Below are 16,644 nucleotides of genomic sequence, written 5' to 3'. Positions count from 1 at the left end.
AGGCATCGATCCCTAGCCAGCCGTTTCCAGTGCTGCTTGTAATCTCCCATGCCCAGTCTGACAGCCAAAGACAGATGGTTTTCAAGATGATTGGTCGTGGCACCAATCTGGGAGTTGGCGTAATCGCCCATGCCCCCACCAATGGGACTACCATGCAAAGGCCAAAGCTTCCAGAGACCCTCCCATTGAGAAGTTGTTTGGATGAACACGAGAATCCCGACCTGTCACTGCTATATTATCCGCTTTCTATTTTTTTGTTATTTCTTTACCATTTGTGTTCCTCTATACACACTATAACCTCAAAACGTGGCTTTAGTGGATTCTGTTTCTGAAAGCTGCCTGACAGTAATCTGACATTTGACTCAGCCTGGTGTGCGTCACAAGCCCTCAAGGTGGTTCATGGTTTGATAGTAAGTAAGCTCTTCACATGAAGCAGTTTTTCAAGATACAGCTTACGGGTAATATGTTTCTATAGGGATGGCCCACAAGAAACTGTCAGGAAACTGGGTGTTTTTACTGATGGAGAGCCAAACGACCCACCAAGCAGTACGTCCAATCAAGTGCTGATACGCTTCCGTAGCAACACGGAGAAAGGTGGATTGTTTCGTATCGGCTATCAAGGTAAGGTAGTTTCTTTTTTTTTTTATTGTCTTGTCTTCTAGATGATTCAAATATTTCCTTTTTCAACTCTGTTTTTATTCTCACCAAAGCTTTCAGATTACAGCACTGCCTGCCTCCGGCCATCATCCCAAATGCAGAGATCCTGATGGCAAGCAAAGAATTTAAAATTGGTAGGTAAAGTGGATTGATGTATAACACAAATTCTACACTCTAGGCTCTGCTACCTGTGTTGTCAAGATGTTGGTCCTACTGTGACTTGTGGAACTACAGCATTATCTCAGTGTCAGCTCTACTCCAGGGCTGTTATTTATTGTTGTTTTATATATGTATAAGCTCTGTTGGCTCCTCAACTGGGGGAGCGTCCACGTTCTCACTTATCATTAATTAATATCCTTAAGGCAGTGGTTCTCAATCGTTTCAGCCCACGACCCCCAAAATAAAGGTGACAGAGACCGGGGACCCCCACTGTACCTCAAGGTGGTTGAACACAGACATGAGCATTGAAGAACAGTCATGTGGAGACAGGGCCATCTACTATAAGGGGGAATAAAGGGTAGAGCTTTTTGGGGTCCAATGATGGTTCATTATGAATAAAATCCACTGTTAGCCAGGAAGTTTAGTATTATTTGTGCCATAGTATATCGTCATCTTAAAAATGTAAATCCTTTTTTTAATCAGAAATAAATTGGGTTAATAATGATGAAAAAATGTAAAAAAAAATGGTAAAATGGGATTTTAAAAACCATAGAAATTGGCTAAAAGTTGTAAATTATAGTGGCCAAAAACACAGAAAAAGTGGTTAAAAAAAGGGTTCTTAGTGTCAATATTTGAACAATAAGTTTAAACTGGTAAATAGCGGGCACGGTAAATTGTGAATGTTGTTAAATTGGCAAAAACGTAGGCATGAAATATGGTGGAAAGAGGTTCAAAATGACAATAATGGTTCAACATATGTGACAATAGGTGGGAAGTGTTGAAAATGTCTGGAAAATGGAAAAACATTGCAGAAATGGTATTGAAATTTGATGGAGAAGTGGCAGATATGGGAGTAATGTCGCAAACATGCATTATAAAGAGCAAAAATATGGCAAGAAAAACTAATGAAATTAGGTTAAAATATGGTAAGTTTGGTGTAGTTGCAGAAAAAAGATAAAAATAAGCAAAAATGGGCTCAAATTGTTAAAAAATATTCTTAGTTTCTTGAAGGTGACCCCCCTCCCAGTGTCTTGCGACCCCAAAATGGAGTCCCAACCCCAAGGTTGAGCACCTTTGCCTTACGGTACTTCACTTTTTTCCCGCACACAAAGCGGCAGTAGTAAATGTGTATAGTTATTGACATCCTACATAAAGTACCGCACTTTGCACACAAAGATAGCTCGGATGAGCTTCATCACTCTTGTCACGTGTCCTAATTCTTTGTAAGACACAATGGTGATTAATCATTTCTGTTGATTTATTTGCATACCTTGCTGAGCTTTCTTGATAAAAAAATCACATTAGTAAAAGTAACAACATAATTCAATCAAAAGGGTTTTCAATGGAGATCAATTGCTGTTTAATTATTGTTTTTTGTTTCTTGAAAGAATAGGACAATATGTATGTCTGACTCATGCCTGTATAAAAAATTGGTAACTGGCATTTATTTGTCTTACCTCTGGTATTATTGCAAAAGCAGTCTCTAATTGAACCACCATTATGGTCCTTAGGTGATATTGTGCGCTACCGATGCCTACCAGGCTACCAGTTAAGTGGGAACAGCATCTTGACGTGTCGGCTAGGTACACACCTGGAATTTCAAGGACCACCACCATCATGTGACGGTAAGTGTGACTCCTCTTGGGATTTTTTTTTCTCCCCTTACCTTGTATGAATGAGTGATTTCTGGGGAAGGGAGTATTACTTGGAACTCACTTAGAGAACTCATCCACATCAAATTTGCGCATAACATACACAATTGACAAAACAATTTGATGTTTTATCCTATATCGTGGGAACAGCTTTCAAATTTTTTAATTCATTTTATTTTCATGAGTGTTCCAGGTATTTTAATTAGAAAAAAAAACTCTACTTTTGCGCCTAGGAGGGGAAGTAGGAAAACATGGTTTTTCATAAATTTCCATAAATCTAGCACATGCGATTACTGACTTCCTCCCCAAAACGGGGTCTAATCATTTTTTGCTAACCTTGTAGAATGCCTCTAGCGTGCTGCTTTCATCACTGGCACATGCACTAGTTTAATTCTTGTATCATTGCTTGCATCTGTGGGTGGTCCTCCAGCCTGTGGTCACAGAGTTACACCATGTATCAATTCCCATCCTTGTGGCTGTTGCTCAGTTCCCAAGAGGCAAACAGTGGCTGCGATATTGCTCTTTGCACACTGATACATTATCCTCCCAGAGAGTCTCAGGGGACACATGCATCCCACAAACTTCATCATCATATCACTGCATGTTGTGTGACACTGTTTTTTTTTTTTTTTTTTCAGTGGGAGAGAATAGGTGCATTGAGAGGTCTTGGTGCATTCTTACTTTTTTACCCCTTCATAATCTGAAACTCAGAGATTTGACTTAAAAACAACAAAGATTCACTGCGCTTGTATGTGACAATAAGAATAATAAGTAAGAGAATGAATGTGGACATTTTATTTTAAACAATAAGAAATAAATCAATAAAACAAGAAAGGGTGGAAAATTAGGTTTGTATCACATTCATTGTGTATATGACTAAAGTAAACTGAAGTAATTAATCATGTATGGACTAGTCCCTCCTAGTCAGGGAGGAGTGAGTATTGACAGAGGAAAAGTTTATTTGAATGTGCAGAGGGAGAAGATCCTGGGAGCTGCGGAGGTAAAAGGAAGCCGGGATTCCAGGCAGGTGTGTTGCTCTCCAGCAGACTCCTTGCAGCAGCCCTGCCCCAGATCCACAGTTTTTTAGCATTATACTTACAAATTATTACTGCCACATAGAAGTGAAACAACAAAGGAATACAGAGTGTTATCAGGAGGTTTGGAGCGTCCATCTTCCTGCAACAAAGTCTTGCAGGATGAGATTTCACAGGAGTTAAGAGGATCTAGCCAAAAACAACCTTCAATGGAAACACGTTCAAAGCGCAATATACTTTGTCGACATTTAGAAACATCGCTTTTATTTTTGCGAAAATCTGTAATGGAAACTCAGCTAATGACTATTTTTTTCTACATGGTAGAATATACCACAGGTCAAACAAATTTACTTTTTCGGTGTGCCTTATGTTAGAAGCAAAAAGGTGGATGGTAACATCCAAATTGCATGAAACGGTAGATAAAAAGGCCACAGATGAACCAGAGCAGTTTGAGATACCAAAGCACAGGCAGGCGTCTTTAGGAAAAGGAGGTATAAAGGGCTCAAGAAAATAATCAATAACAAAAGGCTGCTGAGTAAGTGAGAGTAGGATACGACTTTAAAAGAAAGGCAAGAGAGGACTGGCATACAGAACTCAGTCGGAGAGCAGAAAAGATACTAAGTGCACCTCTCATTAAGATGCAATGCTGCTGGCCTCACCAATCAAATCAGGACTTTGAGCACTGACATGTCCGATGCCCACTCCTCCCCACATATCTACTGACTTCCCCCCTACACTTCTTTGAAATATAGACACAGACACCCAAGCATATACAGTATGTACAGATGCACTCGGGACGTCAACGTTCTCTTGATCTTCTTCCAGAGAGCAGCGTTGGAACCACAGCCAGTTCTGCAGTGTTGCTCAGCGCCAATATCCTCTGCACTCCCTCCTCCCTCACTTTCTCTCTTCTCTCCACTGACTCACAAGGATTAGACTCCTTCGTCTTGACGCACAACCCCTATTGTGTGCTACCTTTTTGCATTTTCTCGCATTGTTTGAGGCTGGTTATGAAAACAAAAAAAACACACTATTGCACATTTATGGACTCTGGTTTTCTCTTTTGTGTATTTACTGCCTTTTTTATGCACACACGTTTTTTTACTATATTTGATGTGCCCCCTATTCAAATATAAGGGACTGTATTGAGCCCACAACATTTTAACTACATCTGCTGTCTGCTGAGAGTAGGAGCAACACACCACACACACAAGGACGCACAGTGTAATCTTGTTTGTTTTGTTCTGTTTTTCTCAATAGCTCGATTGGAGCATTTATTTGTATTGTCCATTTAATTGATTTTATTGGATTTTACATTTGTTAATGGTGAAGAATGGGGGTAAGACTTGACAAGTCTAGGCGAGCTTCCTATCCCTATCAAATGTGTATTATATTGAAATTGACTTTTATGTTTTACAGAGATTTCTGTTGAGATTTGTTTATTCGTTTTCATCTTTTTTCCTTACATGTTTGTTCGAATTAAATAAATGAATGATGAATAATCAATAAAATGATTCCCGATGATCCTGTATACCAGAGATGGGCAACTTCTATCGGAGCGGGGCCCACTAAATTGTGATAGTCTGATCCAAGGGCCACATTATCAATATTTATTTTAGCATTAGAATAATGACCAATATTTATGTTAGCATTTAGAATAATGACCAATCAGATCATCGATACAATCCGTTTGTGTAGATTTTCTTGGGGTTTTTAGGCATTTTGTGTGTTTTTAAATTAATTTTGTTTATTTTCTTTATGAGTTTTTGTCATTATGTGCAATTTCATTGGCATTTTGTGTGTCTTTGAAGTCCTTTGTATATGTTGTGGTTTTTGTAGTTATTTTGTGTTTAAGTGGTTGTTTAGTGTGTTTTATCATTTTGTGTACTTTTGTTGAAATTTTGTGCATTTTGCTGTCGTTTTGTGTGTTTCTGGAGTTTTGTGTTTTTGGTGGGCTTCATAAAACTTCCAACTTCATGAATTCTATTTATGTTTTTGGGCCGCACAAGATTGCATGTGGCCCCCTGGGCGCCAGTTGCTCGATACACATTACTGGTTTAAACTTCCATAATCCTAATGTCACATTCACTTCCCAACGTGTGACTTTCTTCATCACACTCGCCTTCATCATACTTGCCTTGCCTTGCTCTTGTTGCTTTTTTATTAATTTTTCTTCCATCTAGTTTTGTGCTCAGTCACTCTTTTGTTTCAGCTACTCAGAATGCAGATTACAACCGTCCCTCTTCCTCATCCTCATTGTTATCCCTGACTTCTCAGTTGTTCCGCCCTGATCATCATGCTCAAGCCTTTGCTTTGTCCCACCCCTTTCAATCAGCTTGTTATCACTCCTCAGCTTATGTTAATTAAATACCAACACGAGTAAAGGGTTTCATAACACCACTGCATCTTTATACGTTTTATATATATAGCAGATTTATGCATGTGTGCTTTCACGCTTGCACACTGGAGTGCACCAATCTGTACACATGAATACAGACATGCACATACCCATGTGGGTGTAGAGGAAGGTCTTCCATTCCCTTTTTTTTCATAACGAAGCTGCCACTCTAGTCCATGTTATACTGTACGTACTGCTATTTCTTTTTCCATTTTATTTCATTCCTCATGTGATAATGGGAATTAATTTTTTTTTTTTTTGTTTGCCCTGTAAGCATGGATCTCACCCCAAGTGCTTACAGCTAAAGTGTGTTTTTGTTGCAAAGTGAATGAATTCAAACGTAGCACCCAAACAAATAAACAACCCCACCATCCTTTTGTATTTGATCTTCAAGACAGTTTGGGGAGTTACTTTCTAAAATATTTTTTTTTTTCTCTCATTTAAATTACATATTCTTATACACTTCTGTCAGGTGTAGTCATAATCGCAAACATTGCTTAGTTTAAACATTCTAGTTCAGGGCCTACGCATTTTAAATGTTTGTATTAAGGATGCACAATATTGGATTTTCGGCTGATATGCCCTTGTTTCAAAATGTATTTGGTCGATAACCAACATTTTTTCTGCATAACCTAATTGAAGAGATCATCTAGTTTCTATAGAGATGCAGATATACAATGATTTAACAACAGTAATCATTCCTTATGTAAAAAAGAAAAAAAAGTAAAGTAAAGTAAGTAAAACATGTCAGACAATAAGTAAAACAATGAAGATACAGTACTTGCAGTTCAACCTTCTTAAAATTGTTACTACCTACTTACATACTTGTATTTTACAATACAATATGATATAATATGATGACTACTGGTATTTCGGCAAGATTTCCGATGTCTGATACTTAATTTTAAAGCCAATATTGGCCAATACAGATGTGCAGATTGTCTTTACATATACTGTTCTTTTGTAACCCGTGCTGAAGCCAATGTAGAGATATTGATTTTTTTCCCTCTTGCTGTCAATTAATTTGGTTGGAGAAAAAATGACTCTTCTTCAAGAAACACAGATTAAGAAAAAAAAAAACCTGGTGCTTTTTACATGCATTTCTAGAATGCTCAATAAGACAATATCGAATATGTCCTTGGGCTGTGAGTCCCACCAGGCTGTTTAGCCAAGCACAATAAAGAAAATGTTTGCAGGTGCTTTTTAACCTGCCTTATTGTTTAGTTTTTCTGCTGATTTAATAATTCCTCCTTGTAGGAACGGGCATGGAGTAAAAGGGCAAAGATGCCAAGGCACACACTGTTGTGCATTGATACATACACACAAGCTTATCCACGCACAACTTAATACTCACACACTTTGTCCGACTGCAGGCGGAACTGCTTGAATGCATTTCACAGCTTTTGATATTTCTCCACCATTGCCAAGTGCTGCTGCACCCGCAGGCAGAACAGGCATGGGTATTCAAATAGCACTCAGCACAGGCATCCATGCCCGCAGCGAAACTTCCCCCTCATTCTGGTGAATTCACGTGTATACACAAACATTTGTGAGCGTGTGCTCTCATGAGGAGGTTTTCAAACATCTGTGATATGGATTATGATATTAAGTAAAACCTTTGACTCGTAGCGGTCTCTGTACAGAAAGCCAGCAAATATGATGCATTGGTAATTGTCTTCTTACACCCACTTTTTTTTGGAACACTATTTCAGTTTTGCCATTGCGTCAGGGTCAAATACAGCTCAGCTGTCCTATGATTTGAAAGGCTATTGGACTAGTTGCTAAATATGTTGTGCATTGTGTAATATTTTAGTAAGAAAATCACGCATTCTGAGACCAAGACAAGAATGCACCATGACCAAGACAAGAGCAAGACTTTTGGAGTCAAGACCAAGTTGAGCCCAAGATGATAAAAATCCATTTTTAAAATTATGACAAGGTTTGAACAATTAGCATTATCTCTTTAATTTCAGTTTTCTTTAAAATACATTTGATAGACAAAAACGAGGACTGATGTCTTTGTTTAAAATTGGATGAGATAAACTTTATTAATCCCCGATAGGGAAACTCATTTGCCACCAAGTCGCAAGGTTCACAAATACAGTCCACAACATGAGATTAACAGTTCATACAAATACTAAATGCCATTGACAAGATTTAGAGCTTCCACAGAACAGATGTAGCAACACATTCACAGGTGTTCAATAAAATAACAGACTGCTGCTGGAATAAATGGTCTCTGACAAATAAGGCCCTCGAAAAGATTTTCAAGGAGGCAGAACAATCAGTGAGCTAACGCCAGTGACGTGCTGTGAGCACTTGGGTTGGGTAGGCAAGGCGTTGCAAATCGAAAGCACCAATGTTGACACCAATGACAATTTCATATGTTTCGGCTGGCAAGTGTTAATCTAACAAAATCAAGATCGTAAAACACCATTAAAGAAAGTTAAACAATTGTTCAACAGCAGCCTCCATACTCTCATAACAAGATATATCAGCACATCCGTTATTTGTGTTGGAAACACAGAAACACGGAGAAAATGACAACAGCTACTCAGAACAGCTTCAGTGAGACGCATTCACAAAGCTAATTCTTCCTTTTGTACCATTCACTGTGGAAAATACGAACAATTTTCTGACCTTACCTTTGCTGAAGGTCTGGTAGCTCAGGTGTTGGTCTCCCATCTTTTAAAAGCTGTCATTTTTCCTCAAAATAAATTGTCTATCGTCTCTAGCACTGTCATCCTGTAGTGTTATCCCGCCCACTAGCTAGAAAACATAGCAGCAACCATGCTCTATCAATTCACTAATGCACTGTGAATGTACGTATAGCCTTTAGCATAGCACGGTTACGTCCAACAGCAGCGTAGCAATCTTCCTTTTTATGTAAATTTGTTAGGGAACTGACTGGGCATGCACAAACACATAAAAACACAGGCTATGAGACCAGAGACAGAGCAGCAGTGTGCCTTCGGGATAGGGTGTGGCCTCCTCCTGCCTCCACCTGCAAGTGCAAGATTGAGACTTGTGCAGCATCTCTGCCATACCACAAAATAGCAATGTTTAGTCATTTGCCTATGAAAAGCACAAAATGCTGACACTTTCAAATTTAAAGGTACTGTAGGCTATCGGAAATATGCACTGTCGGCACTGGGTACCTGCAGTGCCAACCCTGACTGCACGCCACTGGCTAACCCTAAATGTTTGAAGCAAATATACATTATTTAATTAGGAACAGTTCCAAGTGCTTCTCCTTATTATCACATTAATAAAGTTGAAGAATAGCAGATCAGTGCTGGTTTCGACCAAAAAATTAGCAAATAAAGAGGAACCAGGTGGTATGTAATGGCAAAGGGTAGCTTAAATGGGCAAAATGTGGCAAACAATAGTGAAAAGGGGCACAAATGTGGACCAAAATGTAGGGAATAAAAGGAAAAAGTGGTATTCATTGGGCAAAAATTTCAACAAAAAGTGGCAAAAAAAAATGATGATAGGACAAACATTTGATAAGTGTCAAAAAGAACTTGCAAAAATGGACAAAAAATGGGAAAAAAGGGATATTTATTGGCAAAAGGTAGATAAAGTCTGAAAAAAGTGATAAAGTTGAAGAATGACAGATCAGTGCTGGTCTTGACTGAAACCTAACTTAAAATCCTGAGTCTTGCCAGTTCAAGACTGAGACAAGACCAAGAACTTTAAAATGTGAACGAGGTGCCAAATATTAGCATGCCGAACAATACAAAGTTAATTACTGGCTGTTATGAATTCACCCACAAACAGCCTATGCAAACTTGTGATGAAGATTTAAATTGTTATTTTTTCATCATATACCCAGTGTGAACATTTTATAGAATCTTTCGGAAATATTCCAAGAAAAGTGAATGTCAATAGATGATAGATATCAACACTGCATAACAAACGGTTCCAAACTAATTTCCCGGAAGAGAAATGCTTCATAATAAGGACGTGACTTTGCTGTTTTTCGCACAGCCTTCTATCCCTTCAGCTATTAGGCACACACATTGAAAACAACAGTAACAAAGTAGCTGTTGTTCCTTTATGATGCTTTTTATCACAGAGAAGTAAGCATTTGGTTTATTGTAAAATATTGGAGGTTGTCATTTCATTTTGTCAAACTACGTCTGTTGGGAGGTATCCAAAGAAAAGCAGCATTTGAGAAGACGGGATGTGGATGAATGGGGTCTGCTGCGTCATGCTACAGCAGCACAGCTCTGTGGCAGATGTGAGCGTTTGGCACAAAATTAGCTAACATCTGTTGGGCATTTACAATACGCAAACAAGGGTCGAAAACGTTGATGGGGAGAAAGTTTCATAACAATGCAACTGTTTTCTTGATTAGAACTGGCGGACAACTTACTTTCACATGTAGATATACTCAGCTGTTAATTTAGGCTTTTACATTTTTAATTAATTCTGCAGATGTCATTAATCATGTTTATTTGCATGGACACAGAGGTTCAGAGTGTTCCAACACAGACCTGGAAATGGAGACCGGTGGAATCACAGTAGAATCGATATAATAGAAATACCGTTGACAAAGCCATGTGTCCTTAATATCCCACTTGTGTGTGTGTGTTTGTTTCCTTTCAACAGTGACCTGTCCAATGAATGAGATACTCACAGCATCCACAGGCGTCATCATGAGCCATTCACCTGGTAGCAGTTTTCCTCATTTCGAGTCATGCTCGTGGGTGGTTAAAGTAGAGCCTGGCTACAACATCACCTTCACCATCGAGCACTTTCAGACCAGCCGCCAGTTTGATGAGCTGGAAATTTTTGATGGTAAATCATTATGGCTTAATTTGAAACACGCATCAAAGGTTGTTTTTTTTTTTTTTGTTTGTGTGCAACCATTTTTTGGGCAGTTTTTGATCTGCCACTACCACCAGGCAGGCAACTTTCATCAACATCCAGCGGCAGCGGCGGACTGACCATCTGGCATACCGGGCATTGTCCCGGTGGGCCGTGGACCTGAAGTGTGCCGTTCCGGTCTGCTATTTTTTGTTTGTGACGTGCAAGTAGAGGCAGTCATGGTAAAAGGTGGACAAAAATGGTCCAAACGTGGCAAGAAATGAGTAAAAAGTAACTAAAATGGACCAAAAGCAGTCAACAGTGGCCAAAAAATGGGCCAATAAAGAGAAACCAGATGGTATGTAATGGAAAAAAGTAGCTTTAATGAGCAAAAGGTGGCAATCAATAGTAAAAAAAACGGCACAAATGTGGAAGAAAAATAGGCAAAATATTTGGAAAAAAGGAAACAAGTGGTATTTATTTGGCAAAAGTTAGCATATTTGGATGAATAGTGGCCAAAATATATTAAAGAAATTACAAAAAATCTTGTAAAATGGACAAAAATAGGAAAAAAAAGGATATTTATTGCCAAATGTAGCTGAAGTCTGAAAAAAAAAAAAAAAAGTGTTTTTTGGACAAAGGAAGTTGCAAAATGGCCAAAATAAAAAAAATAAAAAAGTTCACCCTTTTTAAGGTTTTCTAGGGGAATAATTAAAACTATGACATCAAAAGCCACATGTTGAGCATGACTGACTTAATAACAGTTTCTACATGGTGTCACTGATAATGTATAGTGGGCTCGTCTGAACACAAAATACCCGGGCTGAATTTTTGTCCCAGTCCACCCTGTCAAGCGTTAAAGCTGGAATGAATGTCCCTAACTAAGCTTTCTAACTCTCCTCTTACCACAGAAAACCACACGCAGCATCTCTTTCATGACAGGAAATCTACATCCGTGTACATTTGCATATGATTAGTGGCACAGTCAGCAACTCTGCCAGCCTGCTCTGAAAAAAACAAACAATGGCCCCATGTACTAGTGATGCTGATTAGTGCCTTCTTTATCTTCTGCCAAGTTGAGGCTAACACACATTTGTTAACCTGGGTGTGTTACCAAGCTAATTAAAGGTGCCATATTTATCCCCTACCACAATATTAAGCAGGGCAAAACATTTTTTTTTTAATAATTTACATTTTTGTCACATCTGCCACATGCTGTTTTGCGTTTCCAACCAATCAACACCAGTGTTCTAATACACTAAGTAAACATGGGAGTGTTCCAGTGACATATGGTGTGTACAGATGGATTTTCTTTAATTATTGTCATGTTTTGGTTTCTTCAGGTCCATCCAGACAGAGCCCCCTTCTCATCACCCTCAGTGGTAACTATTCCAGCCCACTGAGCATCACCAGCTCCAACAACAAAGTCTACTTGCACTGGTCCTTTGATCACACCACCAGCCACAAAGGCTTCCGTATCCGTTATTCAGGTGGGTAAGAGATTCCAGAAAACAAAGCTTCATCCTGGATGGGATTCATAGCGTTAGGTCACAGGAGTTTGTTTGTTTTGTGTGTTTTTGGACCTTGCTTTATATTTGTTCTAGTGCCACAGCATCTGCCCCCCAAATATGAGGCAGCAGGCAACTACAAGATTTGCTAAGAAGCAAAGCCTGGGAATTAAGAGAATGCTGTTTCTTGGATCTCTGATTTAGCCTAGTGTTTGTCCTATTTTCATGACTAATCTGTGTGTATGCGACACCTACATAACTCATTGTGAATTATGACTGTGCAAACACTTAAAAAGCCTCTTCCTATCTGTGTCAACAACATCCATCGAGACTGACTAATCATTCTTCTTGTGTGAGTGAAGCGATCTCCTTAACCATGTTCTATTGTTCATTTGTCTTATTTTCTGTCTCTTTTGACTTTTTATTGTTACTTCATGGGCCATAATCAGTTTATAATAGTGCTAATTGTTGCAGGTAATTCACGGCACTAACGTGAACAGTCGATGTGTCTTTGGTATCCTAAAAAGAACGCTTTACCATTCGGAAGCACAAAGCACATTTACTGTAATGGAAAGCAGATATTTACACTCAGACCTTTGCGAATACAAATATCTCGAAGGAAAAACTCTCAAGATCAAGTGAAGGTCAAAGAGTAAAAACTGGTCTTCAAGTTTCCATATGAGTCTCACCATAGTTTGCGTATATAGCTACAGCAAATCCTAATTTACCATTGTTTTGTGTGTCTAGACAACTAAAGGTAACACTTTATATTAACTATTAACTATAAGTAGTTAATAGATCATTAACACACTGTTAGTTCATGAGTTATAAATTGCTTGTTGAATATGAATAACAGTTTAAGGATTTATAACTGTCTTATAGATCACAAGCTGTTAGTTAACAATTCATAAATTGCATGTTAACTGTATGTTAATGATTTATGGCTAAACCTTATAAATTAGTAATAAATCACGAATAAGCTATTAGTAAACTACTTATAATGACTTGTTAAGTATCAGTTAAAATGTTATATTAAATGAGGATTAGTTGCAACTTTAGAATAATGTCCCGACATGTAATTTATAAATTGTTATCTAACAGCTTGTAATTTATCGATTGGCTATCTATAAGACACAAGTTATAAATCCTTAACAAACTGTTAGCAATTATTCAACAAGCAATTTATAACAGTTTATTATTATTATTTATTTATTTTTCACAGTTTATCAATGATCTATGAAAGGCACACTGTGTAATTTTTGGCCACTGGGGGAGCTAGACCTGTAACTTTCACGTCAAGCGCCCCTAGTGGCCACTCCGAGTCTCCGGCGGCAGGGAGAGGAAGGTGGCGGTGGCCGCCCTTCCAGCCCCGCTTCGGACTCTAGCCCGACCGACTTAGCCCTGTGAGTCAATCCTTATCCTGAAGTTACAGATCTGACTTGCCGACTTCCCTAACTGAACTAGCGGGGCAATTAGTGCACCCATTAACCTAACGCGAAACTACCATATTGTACTCTTTTAGCTGTAAACAGAGGCTAAACTCATTTCATCTGCCCACAGCAATGGCGCCGGGTCAGGAAATACCCGTATGTTGTGATGTCATGTGGGAACTATGTATATCCTAGCCTCTGGTCACTGGACTGCCGTAAAGTGATACATTCTTCAGGCAAAGACGGTCCGCGTCTCTCCAAACTTACATAGCGGTATTTCAAGAGGGAGGCCCCGCTCGGAGCATTAATATTGTCATGCGCTGTATATTGGCCTGAGGAATCATTTAATATAACTCATATGGGTCAACTCTTTAGGTCACAAAGTCCACAGTGTGCCTTTAAGTACTTATAACAGATAGTTATTATAAAGTGCTCCCCAGTTAGATAGCTCTCTACTTACTCACATTTTTTAATTCAAGACTTGGTTATTCTAGGTTCAGGGGTCGAACACAGACCATTTTGATCTTAAGTCGGTCACAGATTTTTGGCAGGAAAAAGAACAATTTCAACAATTTGCACTTCCAGGTATAAAATACTTATAAAGTTTAATTATTAAAAAATGAATACAAAATACCTAGAAAGTTTATAAAGGACCAACATTATCCAAGCATTAAGTGACCATGAACTTAAATTCACTTATATTCCCTTGTTATTATGAACAATTATTTCCTTTAGTAGAGTAATTTGAGGAAATTAACAGGATTTTTGAAAAAGGTTTATAAAATGACTGCCATCATGTGATATACTGTAAGCATGGTAAATTTGTATCTGTGTATTTGGAGGCGCTGAGATATCTACATCTGAATTATTATTATTTTTTTTTATTATTTACGCTATGATGTATGTTTTTTTTGTCAGTTTTACTTTCTCCTGCGGGCTGAATTAGATGCTCAGTGATTCTCAACTGGTGGGTCGCAGACCTTTACTGGGTGGGTCGTGGACAGCTGGTCAAAAATGAACAAATACTGAATGTCTCTCATGTTGGACTTGTCTTTTATTTTAAAAGAACCTTTTCTTTTGACAAGCATGCTGTAAAATCCATGTTGCTTTTTTTGAAAAAACTGAATTTAATTGGTTAAATTCTAAAAAAAAAAAAAAAAAGGTCGTGATTTAATGACCGTGGATAAATGTGGGTCCCAGGGTGAGACCAGATGAGAACCCCTGATCTAAATGGCTGGATTTGGTCCACGGGCCTTGAGTTTGACCCTTGTTCTAGCCGCATCATTACTTTGACAGAATATCCACTTCACATACTGTAGTCACGTAGAAGTGCAACACAGGACATACTGGTATACAATACAAATAGATTCATAGCAATCTCCTCCAAGTTTCTCTCTATAGTCTTCAAGGGCATATGTGGGGTTCTCTAACTCTAATCTCCTCAGCTTTTATTATTTTGCTGCTTAGACTCATTCACCTTCTCTTTGCGTGCAATCAACTCGGTGCAGGCCTGAAGCTGTAATTCTTTACTTTTTTTTTTCTTTTCCTGTCTTTTATCTCCCGATCCAATCATGTTTTCATGTAGATTTGATGCCATTGTGGTTGTAGGGATGATTGCAGAGTGTCAAGGTTTGCACTACGACTGGTAAAGAAGCATAGAAGAACTTTTCTTTTTTTTTTTTTTAGAACATTGGCTTACAACACATTATAGTAAATACTTGAACTTTGAGATTGCTTTGAAGCTGTTGGTTATAGTGAAGCATTTTCAGCAGTTTTATTGTCTGCTTTAAAACCAATGTTTTTCTCCGTCAAGTATCAATTATATGAAAGTTTGATTATTTCAACTTTTAGTTTTAATGCTGGTGAGGACTGTATCTGTATTTCAGGTTGTTCTCATCCACTACTGATGCCAGTGTGCCCCTAAGACAGTGCCAAAGTCACATTTCTGCTGTTTTTGATTATTGGAAGTTGTGCAGATGTTTATATAGTGGCATCCACGGAAGCGCCCAAATATGGTAGAAACAAAATTTTTCCCAAAGTGACATCATATCACGGGGAACACTGTAAACAAACTAGAATAAAAATGGCATCAAGCAAATCACTGTCTTCATGTCTGGTGAAGAAACTCAAGAAATCACTGTAAGAATGAAGTAAAAACACTTCTTAAACTTTTATTCTTTGGTGCCATCTTTTTAATCTTCTACGGCCTAGTTTTCCAAAGTGGGGTATGGGTACCCCCAGGGGTACACAAATTGTCATGGAGGTACGTGAATGAAAATTAAAAACACTGACAAAATTGGAAACTAGAAACTAAATAGATCAGCTAATGCTAGGCCAATGCTATTGTTAGGTTAATGCTAATGGTAGATTAATGCTATTGCTAGGCTAATGTTAATGCTTGGTCAGTGCTAATGTTAGGCTAATGCTAATAGTAGGTTATTGCTATCGTTATTGCTAGGCTAATGCTAGGTTAATGTTAATGGTAGGTTATTGCTATTGTTAGGTTATTGCTAGGTTTATCTTAATGCTAGGTAAATGTTAATGTTATTGCTAAGTTAATGCTAATGCTAGGTTGAAGTTAATGCTTGGTAAATTTTAATGCTAGGCTAATGCTATTGCTAGGTTAATGTTAATGCTGATCTAATGCTAAGTTAAGGTAGGACGATGTGGGCCAGCACCTACATCCTCACTTGCATTTTCTTCAGGCAATGAAAATATTCTAGTTATTATTATGTATTATTCCTCAACAGTATAAGTGCAATTCACTGTAGTTCTAATATTATATATGACATTGTTTATTTTGTCTGCAGGAGTAGGGGTACATGGCTTCAGGTTAAAGCTGTGAAGGGGTACGGGACAGTGAAAAGTTTGGGATCCACTGTTCTACGGAATTCCACAATGTGATGCGCAAAACCTTTCCGAGGTTCAAGTCACATGACCATTTGTCAACAAACCCACACACAATCTTGCAAGTGGCAAATCCAAGCTTACATG

General features: G+C 38.3%; 1 protein-coding gene across 1 annotated transcript in view; it reads left to right on the top strand.

Annotated features, from left to right (window-relative positions):
- csmd2 (CUB and Sushi multiple domains 2) overlaps nucleotides 1–16,644 on the top strand; it is a 340,353-nt gene that overhangs the window by 282,190 nt on the left and 41,519 nt on the right. The window contains exons 45-49 of the mRNA XM_028460920.1: nucleotides 476–621; nucleotides 711–791; nucleotides 2,328–2,441; nucleotides 10,515–10,703; nucleotides 12,056–12,202. Coding sequence (XP_028316721.1) covers nucleotides 476–621; nucleotides 711–791; nucleotides 2,328–2,441; nucleotides 10,515–10,703; nucleotides 12,056–12,202 — 677 coding nt within the window. The remainder of the gene's footprint in view (nucleotides 1–475; nucleotides 622–710; nucleotides 792–2,327; nucleotides 2,442–10,514; nucleotides 10,704–12,055; nucleotides 12,203–16,644) is intronic.

The sequence above is a fragment of the Gouania willdenowi genome, chromosome 11 (genome assembly GCF_900634775.1).
Source record: "Gouania willdenowi chromosome 11, fGouWil2.1, whole genome shotgun sequence".
Lineage (NCBI taxonomy): Eukaryota > Metazoa > Chordata > Actinopteri > Blenniiformes > Gobiesocidae > Gouania > Gouania willdenowi.
This window is presented reverse-complemented; position numbering and strand designations above follow the sequence as displayed.